Source organism: Hyperolius riggenbachi, chromosome 5 (genome assembly GCF_040937935.1).
Source record: "Hyperolius riggenbachi isolate aHypRig1 chromosome 5, aHypRig1.pri, whole genome shotgun sequence".
In the NCBI taxonomy this organism is placed as follows: domain Eukaryota; kingdom Metazoa; phylum Chordata; class Amphibia; order Anura; family Hyperoliidae; genus Hyperolius; species Hyperolius riggenbachi.
In genome coordinates this window covers 40,639,746-40,660,462 of record NC_090650.1, presented here as the reverse complement: position 1 = coordinate 40,660,462, position 20,717 = coordinate 40,639,746, and the positions used below count along the sequence as shown (strand labels likewise).

Below are 20,717 nucleotides of genomic sequence, written 5' to 3'. Positions count from 1 at the left end.
AGGGGGCTGGTAGAAGCCCCAAGTAAGCGAAAATTTTGGGGTGTTTTTTAGGTGACTTAAAGAGGTGGTGTCGCAAAAATCTTAAAATTTAAAACGCATACAAGTACATCTTCCAGAGTAAAATGAGCCATAAATTACTTTTCTCCTATGTTGCTGTCGCTTACAGTAGGTAGTAGAAATCTGACATTACCGACAGGTTTTGGGCTAGTCCATCTCTCCATAGGGGATTCTCAACATGGCCTTTATTCTTTATAAAGACATTCCCTGAAAAATAATTCCACAAAGATGCTGGCCAGCCTCCCTGCTTGCTGTACACGATTTTGGCAGTTGGATGGAGAAACTGCCATTCACTAAGTGCTTTTAAAAATAAAGAAAAAGTATTGTATGGCTCATTTTACTCTGGGAGAAATGTACTTCTTATTTGTATGTGTTGTAAATTTTAAGATTTTTGCGACAGTTCCTTTTTTAAGTTTCCCTTTAACCACTTAACGACCGCCTAACGCCGATAGGCGTCGGCAGGTCGAAGTGGTGTTTCCATGGAAACAGCCGCTCCTTCGAGTGGCCGTTCCATGTCAGTTCACAGAGGGTGTCTCCGTGAACAGCCTGCGAGCCTCCGATCGCGGCTCGCAGGCTAATTGTAAACACGCGGGGAAGAAATCCCCACTGTTTACATCAATACGGCGCTGCTGCGATCCCCGGCCTCTGATTGGCCGGGGATCGCCGGCATCTGATAGGCTAAAGCCTACTAGAGGTGGCGCAGGACGGATCGCCGTCCTGTGAAGCCCACAGCAAGGAGGGGAGGGAGGGAAGGGCGGAGTGGGCAGAATAGCGCTGCGGAGGGGGGCTTTGAGGAGCCCCCCCCCCCCCCACAAAACCCAAACAGCCGGCGGCGATCAGACCCCCCCCCAGCAGGACATCCCCCTAGTAGGGAAAAAAGGGGGGAAGTCTGATCGCCCTGGCTGAAACACATCTGTGCTGTGGGCTGCAGAGCCCACGCAGCACGGAGAAGGGTAAAATCCCCTGGCCGTCAAGTGGTTAAACTCGGAAGGAAGAAGTAGTGGTATCACATGGAACGCATCGGCTGTAGGCGTCGGCATAGGTAAGTTTAGCCCCCGCTGCGGGCAGCACTAATTTCAATTAGAGTCACTACATACTCATAGTTAAAGGGACTCCGAGCACCTCTCATGGACATGCCTTTAAGCCAGACTACTTCCAACAAAATCGTGCTATGACCCCTCTGGAGGAGCCTCTTGCAATGGCCATGCGTGTCACTTCCTCTTCCTGCTCCAGTCAGTGATGCACTTCTCTAACATAGAAGACAGGGGTGACCCAGAAGTTATAACATAGCCAAGATGGCCGCTGCGATTTTTAAATTGAAATCAAATGAAAACTATTTGATGTAGAACGGCGATTCAAATGAGAGGGGAGAGCACAAGCTACAGAATGGTATGCAGTACTGGTCGGAGTCTCTAGGCATACCCATGAGAGGTGCTCGGAGTCCCTTTAACATCACTAGTGGCTACACACTGTTCATAACGGCTACAGGAAAGAAGGGTTTGTTATATGGATTCGGTGAGGTGTATCTGGCCCAGTAATAGTGTGTGTATTTCTTTTTATAGGCTTATTTCGAGGAACGTCTTCATTTTTATATGTAGCCTGTAAATGGTGCAAAACGAATAAAAGCTAAGCTACGTGATAGATGGTGGAGCAGGAATTCCAGGTCCAGAAAAACACAAAGAAACAGAACCAGTAGCCAATAGTGCAATATATCACCATACCAATACATTTGTATTATAGAAAAATTACACAATTCTGCAACCACCAATATGGGCCACAGAGGAATGCGCAGCTCAGGTTGGTGAGGATCCTTTGTGGTCCCTCTTGCTGGAAATGTAGAATTGTCCCTAAAATAGGGCCGTACTAAAATAATACCTCCCAATAGAGGTGTAACAGTAGAAACTGGGTATATGGAGGTGCCTAAACAATTAAACAATTAAGAACAGTTTAAAAAGAAGAGGTAGTTGTTGGCTTACCTCCTCTGCGAAAGCAGAGCAACCATTACAATTCTATAATTCAAGTTTTAATTTTCACAAACTAAAAAAAGAATCTGGCAATGCATTTTGTGGACGTTCTCTGCTTCCTCGGATCTGTAACTAATAAAGTGCTGAGAGAGAGATTAGTGCAGAGAGAGAGAGAGAGAGATTAGTCAGAAGCGCCTCAGTCATAATAATGGCTGCTATGTTTTCATGCAGAAGGTAAGCCAACAACTGCCTCTTATCTTTATAATGTCTTTCATTGTTTTTATTATTGGGCACCACAATCCACCAGTTTAACTGTGCCATGATCTTTTTATTCAGTTTGATAGTAGGTAGATAAAGGTGATTGGCACAAGATGCTGCAGATGGTAGACACACAGGGGGTAGCAGGTCTCGGCAAGCGTGCCTCCAGGTTAATCAGCCATAAATTGTAAGGAAGATAGAAAAAAGTATCCGGGCACCAGTCGCAGCAATGCAATGCTAAACAACCTTTAATTCATCCTCGTGGCAATGACATACAAGAAGGATTCTGTGAAACAGCTGTCAGGCCTCCGCTTCAGTGTTCTCACCAGGCTCTTTTAGCCAGGTGCTCCACCCGGCTAGTTTTGGTGAGCGCCCGGCTGTCATCGGCTCACCTCCTCCTATGCTGTATGCAGGGTTGTGCAGAGAAGCACTGGCCCTGCATTATCATATCTCGCCCCACCCGGCTACTTTTTCATGCCACCCGGCTACTATTTCTGGCCGCCCAGCTGGAAAAAAATTCTGGGAGAACACTGCACTTGTTGTATGTCATTTCCATGGGGTTGAATTAGGGCCCGTTTCCACTATCGCGGAATCCGCTGTGATTCCGCAGAGTTTCCCCGCACATGAATCGCACGGGGGAAACTCTGCCATAGGGGAGAATGGCGCCGCCGGCCGAATCGCTTGCGGTAGCGATTCGGCCGGAACCCCCCGCAGAATTTGCTCGGGAGGCTGCGATTCCCATAGCCGTGCATGGCACGGCTCATGGGATTCGCCTGCGATCCCGCCCACCCGCTCAGTGCTGGTGTGCGTCTCGCAGATGCACGCCACGCAAGTGGAAACGAGCCCTAAAAGGTTGTTTAGCATTGCATTGCTGCGACTGGTGCCCGGATACGTTTCTCTATCTTCCTTATAATCTTTCTACTCATAAGATTGAGGGAGGCAAATGGTTAGCTGCCTAGGCCACCCAAATGGCCAGAAACAGCCTGCTGCAGGTTCGTGGGGGATCCGTGCTAAAAAACTGAACAGACAGTCTGGATTTGCATGGTTTTCACGGACCCCCGGATACGCGGAGGGGTAAGGAAACCTAATGTATAAGCGGACCTCCCTCTACACAGGCACCTTTGGATGCTGGAGGGGGTAGCAGGCAGGAAGGGGGTAGCAGGCACAGCGGGACCCCCCCCCCCCACGCGCCGCTGTGCCTGCTACCCCCTGTCCTGGCTGATACCCCCTCAGCCATCCGATTTGCAACCGGGTCTAGTGTGGACCAGCCCTAACGTTTTTCACAAGTGTAGCATAGAGACACTTAATGGGACATATTCTTCCCAGGCACAGAATAATGGAAGAGGGGTCCCTCAACCTTCCCTCTCTATAGAGCAGAGCACTGTGATTGTCAATAAGCTGAACAGAATGTTTGTATGGGGAAGGCTTGTCAAAAACAATCGTATCGGACGACTATCTTTGCCGAAGGGGCCAAATTAATTGTAGGAGCTCATCCAGCTGCAGCGTGAAGTCGGGAATGATTCATCTTTCCTGCACACAAAAGAAAAAGAGTTGTGACATATACTTGACTGTCAATTGTCTATTGACTAATTAAAATGGCACAACAAATGCATTGCATCAGCTTGCCAGGATGTGCAGGGTCTAAAGTAAATCACTGCTATGCCCTGCACGAGATGGCCCATGCAAAATTCTTGGCATCTCAACTGGTTGCCGCGTGTAGGCCTCCCATGCCTTCAGGAAATTGGGGGAGGAGGCAGCACTTACACCCCAAGCACTGCTCAGGAGCCCACCGACTGCACCCTGGGGGGGAGGGGCAAAGAACCACAGACAGTCCACCCCAAGGCTTGGTCACCGCTCGAGGGTCGAAGCAGGTGTCTTCAATGCACAGGGCTCAGTGGCGGGCCCCTAAACCAGCCACCCCAAGGAAGCAATGTTATGCTGTGCGGGGCACGTAAGAGTAATTCAGGACTCCAGCTCTGGATTGCTGGTCCCTGAATTACACCTCCCTCCAAGTTGCGATGACTCGGAGGGGGAATAGTACTTAACACCGCCGGGGAGTTAAGCGGCAGCAGGGAGAGCTGTCATTCAGCTCTCCCGGTGCCCAACTTAGTACGCGGCGTACTAATATGTACGCCTGAGGGGAACCATCTATGTTGCACCCCCAAAGGAAAGATCTCTACCTTTATAGTGAATTGCAACCAGCTGCAAGAGTCTGCAAGATGCATGGCCTGGGAGTGACATCACCAAATGAAGGGAGGCGGGTTGCAGGCAGCCCCGAAGCACGGCCACTGCTTTGGAGCCATCTACACCCCCATCACCACCACCATTCATCTTCCTTTCTGGTGGGAAATGTCCACAGCCTTCCATTAGGTCTGTTTTTCAGCCCTCCAGATCAAAGTAGGATCTGAATTGTTTCATTAATCATACGAACATGGGTCTATCATTTCCAACCTATTTAACTTTGTTGGAGTGTTAAACTATAATGTGGCCATCGCTTTATTTTCTCATCCCTAGTTTTAATACTTCCAGCCCTTGCTGTGAGTGAAACGCAGGTGCTTCTCTTGAGAGGCACTTGTAGATCTATGGAGAACAATAGCTTGTATAGTATGCTGAGCATTAGACCTTCTCCCCCCTCATAACATAATCCACATCTGTGCCTTGATCTCCAGTCAGACGCGGGGTATTCAGCAAGTGCCTTTGCTGTCCCTTGTTTTGACCATTGTCCATTAATCTTCAATGTGGCCGGGTGAAGTGCTTCTTAATTGTGCTTATATGGGAACCTCTTACTGATGTCATCAAAAGTGGCCTGCGTGATTCATGTGGAAGGACTCTTCACCTGCTGCAGCGTTTCATCTGTAATTGTAGTGTCTTTCTGTTGTGCATTGATCGTTTAGCGACCCTTCCTTTCATGTGGCTATTAATAAGGAATTTAATACGACCTGTATAGGAACGCATCCTTTGTCAGACTCAAGTACAGCCCTTTTAGTAAGTACACACAGCTCTGATGTGGAGGAACGATTCATTGCCCCCCCCCCCCCCAGGGGACTGCCGCTAGTGACCTGGCTAGGAATGTGCAAATTGGGCACCGCGGATTATGTAACTGATGAGCTCAGGAAAAGTTCCTGGCGAGGTACAGGCCTCACTTTCTTAAGGAGAAGCAAGAAGTTTTAAATCAGGATGATACCATTTATTGGCTAACTAAAAAGAAAAAAATGAAATCCCGACGAAGGCTGCAAAGCCGAAAGCTCGCTTATTCTTATTCTTTTTAGTAAGCCAATAAATGGTATCATCCCCATTTAAAACTTTTTACTGATGGCTAAAACAGTACAATACACTACTGCTACTACTTTCTTAAGGAGAGAGCATGAAGTTGTGGCTCCAGCTCACAGTGTTTGCCATCCCACAGTCTTCCTGCTGCCCCCAGTTATAGATTGCTTTGGCAGCACGATGTCATAAGTGTCATTTTTATTGCCGTGTGAGGGAGTGGATCAGTACAAAACAGATCTCAGCTGTACTTGCATCTGTTAGCTGTCTGCACACAGCCCTGACTGTGCTGTGTGTACAAATGACTGTAGTACACTTTAGTGCAGCGCTGGGCAAACTATGGCCCGCTGGCCAGATGCCCCTCATACCCCCTCCCCCCCTCCCTCCCACCCTGTAAAATTGCGAGCGGGAAGCGGGGGATTTGAAACTCACCTCGCTCACAGATGTCCTGCGTTGCGTCTCTATGGCAGCTGGACGTCACAAAGCGCCAGCATATTACACCCTGGCAGCCCGGGTGTAATACGCTGGCACGTTCTGACGTCACATCATGTGATGTCTTGTTGCCATGGAGACGCGACAAGGGTCAACCGTGAGCGAGGTGAGTTTCAAATCCCCAGCTGCCTGCTCGCAATTTTACAGGGAGGGAGGGAGGGGTGGAATTTGAAGAATGGGATCTGCGTAAACCTTGCCCAGGCCTGCTATAGGCGTCCGAGAGAATTACCCGCTGGGAGACTTGGTGCACAGGATACAGCCGGTATGGCTTATCCTGCTGCTGCACAAATCCCGGCGGCGGTAATTACTATTCCCCCTCCAGGTCCACGTGGATGGTGGGGAATGATATAATTCGGCTTCCAGCTATTGCTGGCTGCTGAATTACAGTGTTTTCAAAGTAACTTCAGCTCCATCACTGACTGTGCGCCACTATGGCCGTAATTCCTATTACGGTCCATGGTTGCACCGGCTATGACCAAGTCTCCTGCGCTGCATTGCCAGTGTTTGTGCTATAGTGCTTTTGTTTATAAGCTGCTGTAACGTTTTGTTGTTTTTTCTTGCATCCTATTTGTGTTGTAACTTCCATTATTATTATTTTTAGTATTTATATAGCGCCGACATCTTCCGCAGTGCTTTACACATAGTATATAGTCTAGTCACGAACTGTCCCTCAAAGGAGCTCACAATCTAATCCCTACCAGACGTCAGATTTTCGCAAACGACCCGTCGTTTGGTCGTCAAATCGGGCGTGTGTACAGTCTGTCGTTCAGCTGATAAGACTGGACTTGAGCGATCCGCCAAGCGAAAATCCAACGTGTGTATGTAGCTTAAGTCTTTATTGTGTAGTGTATATATTGTAGTCTAGGGTCAATTTTAGGGGGGAGCCAATTAACTTATCTGTATGATTTTGGGATGTGGGAGGAAATCGGAGTGCCTGGAGGAAACCCACACAGACACTGGGAGAACATACAAACTCCCTGGTTTGAAGGTACTAAGGTGAGTGTTATGGCCCATACTCACGGGCGAGAAATGTGGCCTGTCGCCAGCACACGTGAGCGTGTGGGCGACAGGCCGGCGACAGCTTCTCGCCAGGTCCCTCCGCGTACACACGCGGAAGAGGGACCAGCGGCAAGGCGGAAGCTGTCGCTGACGTTCCTCCTCCCCCCGCCGGAAGCTCCATGTACCTACATGGAGGTTGCTGTCGCTAGTCCGCGTACTCACGCGGACTAGCGACAGTTGCGGCGGGGGGGCAGCGGCGACTGTCGCCATGCGATTGAAAGTTTCAATCGCATGGCGACATGAGCGGCGGGCGACAGTTCGGGGTGCGCGCGTGTGCGACGGCCCATACTCACGGGCGACCTGTCGCCGCAACACGCGCGCGCCGCGTGTTGAGGCGACAAAAGTCCCTCGTGAGTATGGGCCATTAGTCTGATGGCTGGTGGGAGCAAGTTCCAGAGAGTTGGGGCAGCCCTAGTGAAGTCCTGTAATTGTGCATGGAACTTATTCACTTGACCTATTTATCCAAGTGAATAAATAAAATAAGGGGGTAACCAGACCACACACACACACCTCTCCATTTCATTACCTTCATCGTATCTCACCCCCCCCCCCCCCCCCCCAAACATTAGAGCTGAATTGCGCTGAGATGCTATTCTAATATTCACAAGAGGCTTCAACAACAACTTATTTTTATCCATAGTCATAAATCGGCATTGCCTGGAACACATCAGGTCATAGTGATAGCTGGCAGGTGTGTCCTGGTGGACAGCAGATCATACTTTATTATTATTTAGTATTTATATAGCACCGACATAGTCCGCAGCGCTGTAAAGCGTATATAGTCTTGTCACTTAACTGTCCTCAGAGGGGCTCACAATCTAATCCCTGCCATAGTCATATGTCTATGTATGTATCGTGTAGTGTATGTATCATAGTCTAGGGCTAATTTAGGGGAAGCCAATAAACTTATCTGTATGTTTCTGGGATGTGGGAGGAAACCGGAGTGCCCGGCGGTTCCATAAACATTTCAGGTTAGGTAAACTGCCTCCTATTTTTGAGTATTCACCAAAATGTTCACATATGCGGTGATATTTTTGTAAATTATCATAAAACTGTTTGACAGTCGACAAAGGTTTTTAACCGGGGAGGGGCCTAACTGTAGGAGAGCAGCCCCTGTGACCTCTGTGAGCCCCTGCAGGGGTCCTGCGCACCCCCCATACTAATCTTATACTGAGGGGGGGGGGCGATGGTTGAGGACATGTTCTGCCGCAATGCGGAGGGATGACAGAGCAGCACAGGTGTGGCGAGGGGTGGGGAGAGAACAAAGCTATAGGCTGGCGCTCGGGTGCATCCGCCTGGCGGATCACTGGCTGTCCGGGAGTCAAGGCCTGCTGTACACGTTGGATTGTTGGCAAAGTTGGTCATTATTGGCCGCCTCAGCCAACCTTAATCTAGTGTGTGTAGGGGTCTTCCAATCTATATGGTGAGGGACCTCGGAACGTCGTATCTCTGCTTCACAAGCTTGGGCTAATCCTGTGCATCCTCTCCCAGTTACCATTACAATCACCTGAAAAAGAGTCTGTTAGAACAAAAACTGCCAAAATCCTGCCGTGTAGCGTATATGTGACCAAGGTGTTATTATACATAATTATATATGTTTTCCTTTTTTTCAGATTTCCAAATGCAGGCAAGTCTTCCCTACTGAGCTGCGTGTCTCATGCCAAGCCTAAGATCGCCGATTACCCCTGTGAGTACTTGGGCTTTGCGGTGTAGGAAATGGGTTTAAAGGGGCACTATGGCGAATTAGTTGGATGAAATTAAGCTAGCATCTGACAGAACCGGCAATGAACGAGACTTCCAAGGTGTCGATTATAATCTATTTGTGCTCACCTGGTGCTTCTTCCGGCCCCTAGCAGTCATTTTAGTCCTTCGCCACAGCTCCGGTATTCCTCGGTCTTCAGCTGGCCACCCGTAAAGATCGTCAAACCGACTCTTCTGCACCGGTGCGGGTGCCCGCGTGTCCACATCATATGTACTGGGCCTGTGCACTATTACTGCGCAGACGCAGTACATGCCAGATGATGACACACAGGCACTCGCAGAAGTGCCGACCTGCCGGCGGGACGCCGCTCTTTACAGGTGGCCAGCGGGACACTGAGGAGGACTGGAGCTGTGGCCAGGGACTGAGACTGCTGCTCGGGGCTGGAAGAAGCCCCAGATCCGTACAAATAGATTGTGATTGTCACCTCAGAAGTCCTTTAAAGACAACCTGAGGTGGTTCTTGGGGGGCAGAGGGGACACAGAGGCATGTTCTCTGCCTCCTGACATGCCTCTGTGTCCCCCAGATGCCACTCTCTGCCCTCCCCCCACCACTGCACTTTGGGCCCCGGAGATTAGCGACAATATTTGTCGCCATCTCAGAGGTAAACCTAGTGGAGAGGGTTTCTCTGTTTAAAATGCTCGCCAGGGCGTTCCTACAGGATTTCCAGAGATGCCATTGGGCAGCTTTCTCTCCCTGGCCACGCCCCCCACCGCTCCCCTTCCTCCTTGCACGCTGCTGAGTGAGAGACAGTCTCTCATTCCAGCATCCTGGGTCGTAAAAGTGGGCCAGTGTGGCCCACAGGAGCAATGTTTTTTGCGGCTACCTGATATGCTTAGTCCCCCGGATCAGGTAGCCTACTTTATTTTTTTAATTTTTTTTTTTTTTTTTTATGAGCCAACCTCGGGCTCTCTTTAAAGGGAAGGTTCAGGGACTGTTTAAAAAAAATAAAAATCCGCATCCACTTACCTGGGGCTTCCTCCAGCCCATGGCAGGCAGGAGGTGCCCTCGGCGCCGCTCCGCAGGCTGCCGGTGGTCTCCAGTGGCCGACCCGACCTGGCCAGGCCGGCAGACAGGTCGGGCTCCTTCCGCGTTCCAAAATGCTCCTCACGGGGGCGCGTTGACGTCATCGGACGTCCTCCGGGCTTTACTGCGCAGGCTCAATAGTTCTGAGCCTGCGCAGTAAAGCCCAGAGGACGTCCAATGACATCAGCGCGCCGCCGTGAGGCGCATTTTGGAACGCGGAAGGAGCCCGACCTGGCCGCCGGCCTGGCCAGGTCGGGTCGGCCACCGGGGACCACCGGCAGCCTGCGGAGCGGCGCCGAGGGCACCTCCTGCCTGCCACGGGCTGGAGGAAGTCCCAGGTAAGTGGATGCGGATTTTTATTTTTTTTAAACAGTCCCTGAACCTTCCCTTTAAGGAAAACAAGCAGAGGTCTTTCTTCACTCACATTATCTTTTGCCATTCCGTCACTTCTGAACGAAAGGACGTAGCAGCCGATCAGCCCATTATCTTGTAGGGGAAACATCTATTGTAACTGTCTTGTTCCTCTGATCTATTTACACGTCATGTATGTTAGCTCCCTCCATCTTCTGCTCCTCAGGCTGTAAACTGCAGTAAATCCAGCTATGCTGCTCTTCCTGACAGCGTCACTGACCCATTTCTACTCTGTTCCGTTGTTTCTGGGCAGTTCTCGTGTGAAAGCTACTCATTCTTCTAGGTCTTTGGCGCTGCCCTGCAGCCTTCAGGAGTACTCCCCTCCACAAGTACTTCTGAAGATCAGTGCGGCTGTACTACACATGCTGTAGCCCAGACTACCTCATCTTCTTAGGTACTCGGGGTCGGAAGTACTTTTGAAGGCTGCACAAGCTATGCTGTCGAGCAGGTCTGGATTTACATCACAGGAGCCTATAGGCACAGATCTCCTGGCACCTTAGACTTCTCCCTCCATGAACCTGCATACCCCCCATCAGACTGCACTGTCAGAAGTGTGCTGGCTGGCCTAGCTGTCACTCCTCCCTTACTTCCCTCGCCTGCCATAGGTAGCTACAGGTACCCCTTGGTATTGGGTAGCCAGAGAAACCTCAGAATTAAGTAAAGTGCGCTTTAGTATTAGGTAGCCTGAGGAACTTTAGTATTAGGTAGCCAGAGGTGCCCCTGACTGAACAGAGATCTTGTAGGTGGAATGCTGAGTCGGGTGAGTAACCTTTAATTTACGCTCTGAACAGGACTCTGAATAGGGAATGAGGGAGGGAGCTGCCTCTCCATCATCAGGCGCCTGTAGGCACTTGCCTACAGTACCTTATGGTAAATCCGGCACGGCCGGCGACCTATTCAACTTATCTTGAGTGGGGAGGGGCCAAGGATCAGGAAAGGCTCTGTGGTAACCGGAGCCTTCTCTCTGCATAGGTATGTATAAAAACTTTGGCTTTAGTTTCCCTTTAATAAATGAAATCATCACCTAGAAACTGTATTGTGTGTTTACCTGGGTATCTTTGTTTAGTTTCTCTTGATGATCTGAAGCATTTATAGGACACATGTAACTTTTAAGTTAATAAAAAAAAAATATTTTGTTAGAGGGAAGTCTCTGGATCCTAATGAAGCTTCCCCTGTCCTCCTCCAGCAGCCTTATCCAATGCTGTTACCCCCAAACTACTCAGAACAATAACCTTCACTGCTGCGGCTTCCTGCGTGGGCTCCAGTAGAAATAGCCGCGTCTGATCAGATCTGCTATTCTGCATGCGCCTGTGCTGCAGGGAGCGGGTCTGATCGGGTTTGGCCTTTTCCCGGCAGAGTCCAAGTGGGATTTTCGGGCCTGCCACCACTGGATCTCCTCTGCTCAGGATGGGGGAAGCCTCATTAGGATCCAGAGGCTTTCCCCTTCAGAGGAATGTATCACCCTAGGGCACTTTTTCCCCTTCAGGTTTACTTTAAAGGGGTTCTGTGGAGGGTTTTAAAAACAAAAAACTGATACTTGCCTGGGGCTCCTATCAGCCCCCTGTAGCTGTCCTGTCCCTCCTACGATCCTCCGTTGCCCGCCGCTGGTCCTGGTATAATTATTTGTCTAACTAAACTAATACTACTCGCATTTCTGGGAGATTACTGCATAGGTAAGAAAACCTCGTACTGCGCCTGTGCAGTAAGCTCTGGAGACGCGAGCGGGAGCGAGCTTGCGCACGTTCTATTAGGCAGAGAATTGGACAGGGACTGGCGGCGGGAAACGGAGGATCGTAGGAGGATGGCGCAGGGCATGACAGCTGCAGGGGGGCGATTAAAAGCCCCAGGAAAGTCTCGGTTTTTTTGTTTTTAATACCCTCCACAGAACCTTGAAGTGTAACAAGCATGCAAAAGCTAAAAAAAAAAATCAGGAAAGGGGTAAATATTTCTTAGCACCGCTCATTATTTGAGGATTCTAAGCAGTTGGTGAACCAGACTATAGGAAGGTCAAGCAGAGGTTATCGTGCCCCAATGTCCCGCGAGGTGGGACTTTATTACTTTGCAGCCCTCCTGATTTTAAACTACTTTTACTGTCATGTAAGATGTAATAGAATTGTTTACAAAGTAGTAACTCTCGATTGGTTGTGATTTCCAGTTACAACAGTCCAGCCGGAACTTGGGAAAATCATGTATCCCGACTTCAAGCAGGTAAGGATTGTGCTATCCTGCAAAGCTGCCACACAGAGGGAAACAGATTGTCATTGAGATGCAAATCATTTCAAGTTGATACAGAATTATGCAAATTTTTTATGCAACTTGAAAATACACCAAGCAAATCCTGCTGGGGTTCAATTTCAACTGCTCCTTTTTCAGGCTGCATACATTTGCATATAAAATGTGTATAATACTGCATCAACTTCATATGATTTGCATCTCATTAACCAACCCTAGTGCTAGGCAGTGGCATTGCTGGGTGATCATTGGCCTCAGTGTAATTATTGCATTGCCATCCAATACTACCTGACACCAGTTCATTGTTTGGTAGTCATCCCTGTGTGAGGTTTTCATGCACATTATACATATAGATCAGCAGGGCTGCCAAGCAATTGGTATTGATTGAAAGGAAACAAATATGGCAGCCTCCATATCACTTAGCTTGGGTTCACTTTAAGTTCAGGTTTGGGTTAATGGAGAGGGAGTTACCTGTAGGTTGTAAAAATGGCCCGCTCTCCACCTATTATGCCATTTTAGTTGTAAACCTGTTCAGTTCTGTTAGTTGGAAAATGTTGTACGTTTATTTATAAGTGCAAACTTGTCACAGATGGCATGAAAAGTTTCAATGATGAATAACATCAGTGGGGGTGAGTAGATCCTTCTAGCGGATCGCTCACAGATTGGGAGTCCGGGGAAGCCTGATTAGCAGCTGAAGTGGTTATCAGCTGCCTTATCCGACTTGAAAGGAAACTAAATCGAAAACCGAAAAAAACAATTTAACTTGCCTAGAGCTTCTGCCAGCCGCCCTGTGCCCACGCTGTCACTCACCGATCCTCTAGTCCCCCGCAGTGTCCCTCTTTCGGCTGAGCAAATCGACGACCACTGCACATGTGCATCCTCGATCACGTGCAGAGCGTTCCCTTCCTCAGGAGTGATCTCAGGAGGCATGCAGACCAGGGCTACACATCAAAATGAAAGAGGGGTGCTGTGAGATTGCTCAGTGATGGCACAGGGCAGCTGCAGGGGGCTGGTAGAAGCCCCAGGAAAGTTAAACAATTTTTAGTTGTTTTTTTTTTTTTTTCAATTCAGGTTCACTTTAAAGAGTGGGACAAAATTGGATACTTACCTAAAGAGTCGGAAGCCACCGGATCCTATTGAGGTTTCCCTCTATTCTGCTGTCGCTGCGTGCGGCCCCCAGAAGATTAGCGGCAAGCCATTGTTACAAATCGTATCAGGGCCGCGCAGCTCTTCTTCCTGCAGTGTGGCCACACAACAGGCGACTGAGACAGCATGCGCAGAAAGCTGGCGCCGCAGGCTCTGTGGTACTGTGCTTGCGTGGGCAGGCTCGCGCGGCCACACTTAGGAATAGCAGCTGCGTGGCCCTGATATGGGGGGGTCCGCGCTCAGCAACGGGGACAACGGAGAAGGGAGGGAAGCCTCAATAGGATCCTGAAGCTTCCCTGTCTTAAAGGGAACCTAAACTGAGAAGGATATGGATTTTTCCTTTTAAAATAATACCAGTTGCCTGACTCTCCTGCTGATCCTATGTCTCTAATACTTTTAGCCACAGCCCCTGAACAAGCATGCAGATTAGGTGCTCTGACTGAAGTCAGACTGGATTAGCTGCATGCTTGTTTCAGGGTGTGATTCAGCCACTATTGCAGCCACAGAGATCAGCAGGACTGCCGGGCAACTGGTATTGTTTAACAGGAAACATCCATATCCCTCTCAGTTAAGGTTCCCTTTAAGGTAAGTATCTGATTTTAAACACTTTTAGTTAGGCGTGTGTATCAGGCTTAAAAATGCTCATGTGGTAGTTACCCAGTCATGGCAGTTTGCCAGTATGCATAAGATTTGTAGTAACTGCAAGCAAGTAAACGCAGCATGCGTCATCCAGGGGTCAGTTAGCAAGCATTCCCAGATTGTACATTTATATGCTTTTAAAAAAAGAATGTCCATGTAAATGAGGCCTAAAATGATTCACAAAGTGTGTTTTCTCCCTCATGAGATATGGAATCAGGCTCGCAGTACAGATCATGTATCTGACCCCTGTAATACCTTTCTCCTCTACATTCTAGATTTCGGTAGCGGATCTCCCGGGGTTGATTGAGGGGGCGCACATCAACAGAGGCATGGGGCACAAATTCCTCAAACACATCGAGAGGACCAGGCAGCTCCTGTTTGTGGTAAGCTCAGTCTCCCCTGTGGTAAGGCGATGTATAGCGATTATTTCTTTTTTGGTTTAGATTTCTTCAGTTCTGCTCGGTTTACGCTAGGCTGGAAATTATTGCATTCTTTTTTTTCTCTTTTTTTTTTGTAACTCAGCTTTGAAATCAATACATAAATGAACCACTACCCTACCACAGGTTTTTTCCACTTCCAGACCAGAGCAGTTTTCACATAACGCTCCTCCCATTCAATCGCCAAGAACTTTATGACTACTTATCACACTGAAACGATCTATATGTTATTTTTTTTCGTGGGACACTAGGCTTTCTTTGGGCAGTAATTTTTGCCAAGAATTATTTTATTATATATGCATTTTACAGGGAAGAAGAGGAAAAAATTGCAAAAATTCCTCATTTCTCAGCTTTCAGCCATTGTAGTCTAAAAATAAAATGTGCTATTTTAGATAAAACAGACACATTTTATTTGCCCATTTGTCCCAGTTATTACAAAGTTTAAATTGCGTCACTAGTGCAATGTATGGCAATATTTTATTTGGAAATAAAGGTGTATTCTTTCAGTTTAGTGTTTTTTGTTTTTTTATACTATAAAAATAATTATAAGCATTTATTTACAAAAGCAACATTAATATACCCTCATAACATACATATTTAAAAAGTCCCTAAGGTAACTATTTATGTAGGTTTTTTTTTTATGTTGTAATTTTTTTTTTTGAAAGTTTTATTTTAGTAACTATGGGGTAGGGGTGGAAGGGGTTAAAAAATAATAAATATTTAAAAGTTTGAATGTAAAAGTGTCTTATGATATATATTTGGGTGTATTTGGCTGTATTTCACTTTTTGGCAACAAGATGGCACTACACTTAGTTCACTGTTTGCTGTCTACAGCAGATGGCATTGAAAATGTTTGTAAAGCCCAATCTACACGATACGATTCTATTTACGATCCGATTAAATCTGACATGTCCGATCGGGATTTGATTCAATTCCATTCGATTTGCCATTGTTTTGCAATGGAAAATCGAATTGAATCGAATCCCGATCGGACATGTCGGATTTAATTGGATCGTAAATAGAATCGTACAAAGAATCGTATTGTGTAGATTGGGCTTAACAGTTTCCTTGGGGTTATAACAGCACGGTGATCGGGGCTGAGAATAGATGATTCTCATGCCCTGATCACTGAAGAACATGGATGCGGCGTTGGGAAGAGGCGCGGGAATCGTGATTGGCGGCAGTAAGTAAACAGTGTGTATATATACACCCCTGATCTGCTAGTGGTAAACACGGGCGTATATATACACGTACCAAAAATCCAGAACTGGTTAAAGTATACCGGAGATGTGAATAACTGGAGTATTTATACTTACCTGGGGCTTCCTCCAGCTCCATAATGTGTGTGAGCTCCCTCGCTGTCCCCACTGACCTCCCCTCCCCCATTAATCTGGCCAGCCGCCCTCTTCTGCACATCTGCTGCCCGGCTGTGCGCGCCCCCGCTGCGCTCCTGCAACCGGCTGCGGGTGAGCATGTGCAGAAGAGGGCGGCTGGCCAGATTACTGGGGGAGGGGAGACAATGGAGAGGACAGCGAGGGAGCCCACGCACATCATGAGGCTGGAGGAATCCCCAGGTAAGTATAAATACACACATTATACACGTCTCAAGTTTCTTTTAAAGTGAACCCAAAGTGAACCACAGGCCAAGAACCAGATACTTAAGAAAATTGAAGACTCTGGACCTTACTAAGGTTTCCTGTGACCTCTTCGCCCCGATCGCCACTCCCCGGTACCCTCCAGTAGATCAGGGCTCTTTATACAAGAGTGTGGCCGTGCTGCACTGGTGCGGGCCTGGCCACAGCTGCCCAGTAGCACAGAGCCGCCCGTGCACAAGTGGCTCCGCCTTACTGCACAGATGTGGCTGTACTCGCAGTCGCAATACAGCTGTGCTTGTGCTTGAAGTGGAGCGTGGTTGCGCTCAGAAATTTGACAAGCTCTTGTCAGATTTCTTTGGGGGATCTGCAAGCAGCAACGGTGGTCTGGTGGGCGGCGTGGGAAGACTCTGCAGGATCCTTTTCTTAGGTAAGTATGCGCTTTTTGACCCGAGGTTCATTGGTGACTTTATTTCGGCAGATGTGCCGTCAGCATTGCACAGTTGTCATATATAACATACATGGAGACACAATGCGCTGTCAAGTAAAATGTACGCTGTCAGAGCATTCACAACAGACTTATGCCTAGTACACACTATAAGATTTTTTTTCAGGCAGATTTCCTGCCAGATCAGTTCTTTTCAACACGTCCGATCTGATTTTGATGGATTTTTTTTCCATTCACTTCTGCAAAAAATCGATCGGAAAGTCAATTGAATTCAGATGGGACATGTTGAAAATAATCGACCTGGCAGGAAAACTTCCTGAAAATCTCATCATGTGTACTAGGCATTAGAGAGAAAGGGGCGATGTAGACTGGCCAATGGAAAATCGCTGCAGAATTTGGCCCAGTCATTTCAAGCCTGCTCCCAGCTTTCAGAATGCGGGGCGCTGGACACAGCGGCGCAGATGCTGTTGGGAGAGAAGCAGGGCGGTGGAGTCGAAGTCTTGGAATCGGAGCAGTTTTTGGGTACCTGGAGTTGATGATTTTTGTACCAACACCACAGCCCTGTAGAGAAGTTTAAGGCTACTTTTCCACAATAGCGTGACATTTTCGCCTGCAAAAAATCGTATAAGATTTTTCTGATTGGTGAAAATTTGCATGCATATTTTTACGCGAATTTTCGTACGCGAAAATAATATGAAAACATCCCCATTCACTACCATTAGTTGCAAAATCAATGCTAATTTTCTGAGAGAAAAATCTGACACAAAACGCACAAGTGGAAACCAGGCCTGCCAGAGCTCGCGCATGCAGGCATTTTCCTGCAGCAATCGTAACCTTGTGTACTTTTGTACGTTTCCAGGTTGACGTTGAGGGATTTCGGCTTTCTGTCAAGTCTCCGTTCAGAACAGCGTTTGAAACGGTGCAGCTACTCACCCTGGTGAGTTGATGTTACAACATTTTCCGCCTGTACACTGAATAATTAATGTTACTAACTGCACTTTAGTGGTGCTCAAAGCCTAATGCTGATAATATAGTCTGTCTACTTGTAGTTTATGGCCAACGGGAAAAAAAGGGGGAGGGGGGGGTGTTGGGTTAGAACCAATTAGCCTACCACTATGTTTTGGTGTTGGTGGTCCAGATCACGTGTCTGGATGGTCTGGCTGTTTGAACATCTGGTTCACAGCATTGACTAAACTAAAGGTGGCCATCAATGATACAATCTCGATTGTACAATCTTACCAAATCTATGTAGTAGAATAGTAAACTGAGGTAATATACTGGTTAGCCCTCTTGCCTTACAGCGCTAGGTCCCTGGTTCAATCCCCAGCCAGTGCATGGTACGGAGTTTGTATGTTCTCCCCGTGTCTGTGTGGGTTTTCTCCAGGTACTAAGGTTTCCTCCCATGCCCCAAAAACATACAGATATGTTAATTGGCTTCCCCTAGCTAAATTGGCCCTAGACTACGATGGACGTGTGACTGTTACATACATAGTTATTTGGGTTGAAAAAGACATCCATCCATCGAGTTTAACCAGAAAACAAAGTACAACACCAGCCTGCTCCCTCACATATCCCAGTTGATCCAGAGGAAGGCGAAAAACCCTTACAAGGCATGGTCCAATTAGCCCCAAAAGGGAAAAATTCCTTCATGACTCCAAATGGCAATCAGATAAAAATCCCTGGATCAACATCATTGGGCATTACCTAGTAATTGTAGCCATGGATGTCTTTCAACGCAAGGAAAGCATCTAAGCCCCCTTTAAATGCAGGTATAGAATTTGCCATAACTACTTCCTGTGGTAATACTGTAAAGAACCCTTCCCTAAATAAATGGCTGAAATGTTTTTCCTCCATGCGCAGATCATGTCCTCTAGTCCTTTGTGAAGGCCTAGGGACAAAATAGGAATTAGATTGTGAGCCTCTCTGAGTGACCGTTATGTGACGAGGCGATATATACTCTGTAAAGTTCTGCAGAAGATGTTGACGCTATATAAATACTTAACATTATATGAACGCTTTACTTTTTCTCCTAACAAGGCCTTGTACACACCGTAGTTCCCTTGTGGATCTCATCACGTGACTGGAGTTAATTTTGTGAATGTTTCATCTTAGGAACTTGAATTATATAAGGAGGATCTTGTAGATAAGCCTGCCTTGCTGGCTGTTAATAAGATGGATCTGCCGGGAGCTGAGGAGAAGTTCCAGGAGTTGCTGCAACAGCTTGAAAATCCAAACGGTAAGGATCCTACAGTGGACCAAAACATTGGTGAAAGTCAGAGGAGCTCCTGTGTGTATGTGTATATATATATATATATATGTGCGTGCGTGCGTGCGTGCGTGCCGCGATCACTCAAACGGCTTGACCGATTTGAACGAAACTTGGTACACAGATCCCTTACTACCTGGGATGATAGGTTCTGGGGGTCTCGCGGCCCCCCTGCACACCTGGGCGGAGCTACAAACAGCAAATCAGATTTCACCCATTCAAGTCAATGGAAAAAATGTAAAAGGCTGCCATTCTCACAGTAATCAAGCCACAGTCCCCACACTTGGCACAGGTGGTCACTTGGTGACCGAGGTTACAAATCCAGGAAAAGTGGGCGGAGCATAAAACAGCCAATCAAATTTCAGCCGTTCATTTTAAATGGGAAAATGTAAACTGCAGCCATTCTTAGAATGTTAATCGCAGGGTTCTCAAACTTGCCACAGTTGGTCACTGGGTGAATGCTATTAAGATTCAAGAAAATGGGTGGAGCTTACAACAGCCAATCAAAATTCACTTATTGATTTTCAAGGGGAATATTTAAACTGCTGCCATTCTTACACTGTTAATGGCAGAGGCTTCAAACTTGCTACAGTCGTCATTGGGTGACTGGGGTCCAAATTCACTAAAGGGGTGGGGCCACATACAGCCAATCAGACTTCCTTGGTGGATAAACTGCTTCCAATCACACATTTTTGATGCCAGGAACCTGAAAGCTCACAAATGTGGTCATTGAGTGACTGTGTGTCAAGGTCACAAAAAGTAGGCGGAGCCAAAAACAGCTTTTACTGGGAAAATATAAACTGCAGCCATTCTTACACCGTTAATGGCAGGGTTCTCAAACTTTGCACAGTTGGTCATTGGGTAACTAAGATTAAGATTTTGGAAGGTGGGTGGAGCCTACAACAGCCAATAAAAATTCTCCTTTCAATTTTCAAAGGGAATGTTTAAGCTGCTACCATTCTCTTAGGGCCTGTACACACTGCTGCTCTTGCGCTGCGCTTTTCAAATCGCATTCGCTTTTTAATCGCAAGGTCTTTTGAAAAATAATGAAAATCGTGGAGACCTGTACACACTGGTGCGATGCGCTTTTCCTATTCTCATGAAGGCTTGCGATTTAAAAATCGCATGCGATTTTAAAAGCGCAGCAGTGTGTACAGGCCCTTATACTGTTAAAGGCAGATGCATCAAACCTGGTACAGTCAGTCACTGGGTGACTAGGGCCCAAACTCAGAAAGGTGGCGGAGCCACAAACAGCCAATAAGATTAGTTTATTTTTCAATGGGAATATACAAAGTATTGATACCAAGGACCCCAAAGCTGATAAACTTGATAATTGAGTGACTGTATGTCAAGGTTAGAAAAAGTGGGCGGTGCCAACAACTAAATTTTTAACATGGCAGGGTTCCCAAACTTTACACAATTGGCCACTGGGAGACTGGGATGAATATTCAGAAATGTGGGTGGAGCCTAAAACAGCCAATCAAAATGTACCTATTGATTTTCAAGGGGACTATTCACATTGCTACCATTCTTACACTGTTGATGGCAGAGGCCTCAAACCTGATACAGTCAGTCATTGGGTGACTGGGGTCCAAATTCACTAAAGGGGTAGAGCCACAAACAGCCAATCAGATTTGTTAGATTGATTTCAGCCATTCTGTTATTGG

The 20,717-nt window shown here is 47.4% G+C and overlaps 2 protein-coding genes across 2 annotated transcripts in view; one reads left to right on the top strand and one right to left on the bottom strand.

The window, feature by feature from the left end:
* FAM237B (family with sequence similarity 237 member B) overlaps window positions 1-279 on the bottom strand; it is a 34,971-nt gene extending 34,692 nt beyond the window's left edge. Inside the window, exon 1 of the mRNA XM_068235539.1 lies at window positions 191-279. Within this exon, the coding sequence (XP_068091640.1) occupies window positions 191-221 (31 nt within the window). The 5' untranslated portion in view covers window positions 222-279. The remainder of the gene's footprint in view (window positions 1-190) is intronic.
* GTPBP10 (GTP binding protein 10) overlaps window positions 1-20,717 on the top strand; it is a 34,236-nt gene that overhangs the window by 10,225 nt on the left and 3,294 nt on the right. Inside the window, exons 5-9 of the mRNA XM_068235534.1 lie at window positions 8,708-8,781; window positions 12,446-12,498; window positions 14,583-14,690; window positions 17,644-17,721; window positions 18,897-19,020. Coding sequence (XP_068091635.1) covers window positions 8,708-8,781; window positions 12,446-12,498; window positions 14,583-14,690; window positions 17,644-17,721; window positions 18,897-19,020 — 437 coding nt within the window. The remainder of the gene's footprint in view (window positions 1-8,707; window positions 8,782-12,445; window positions 12,499-14,582; window positions 14,691-17,643; window positions 17,722-18,896; window positions 19,021-20,717) is intronic.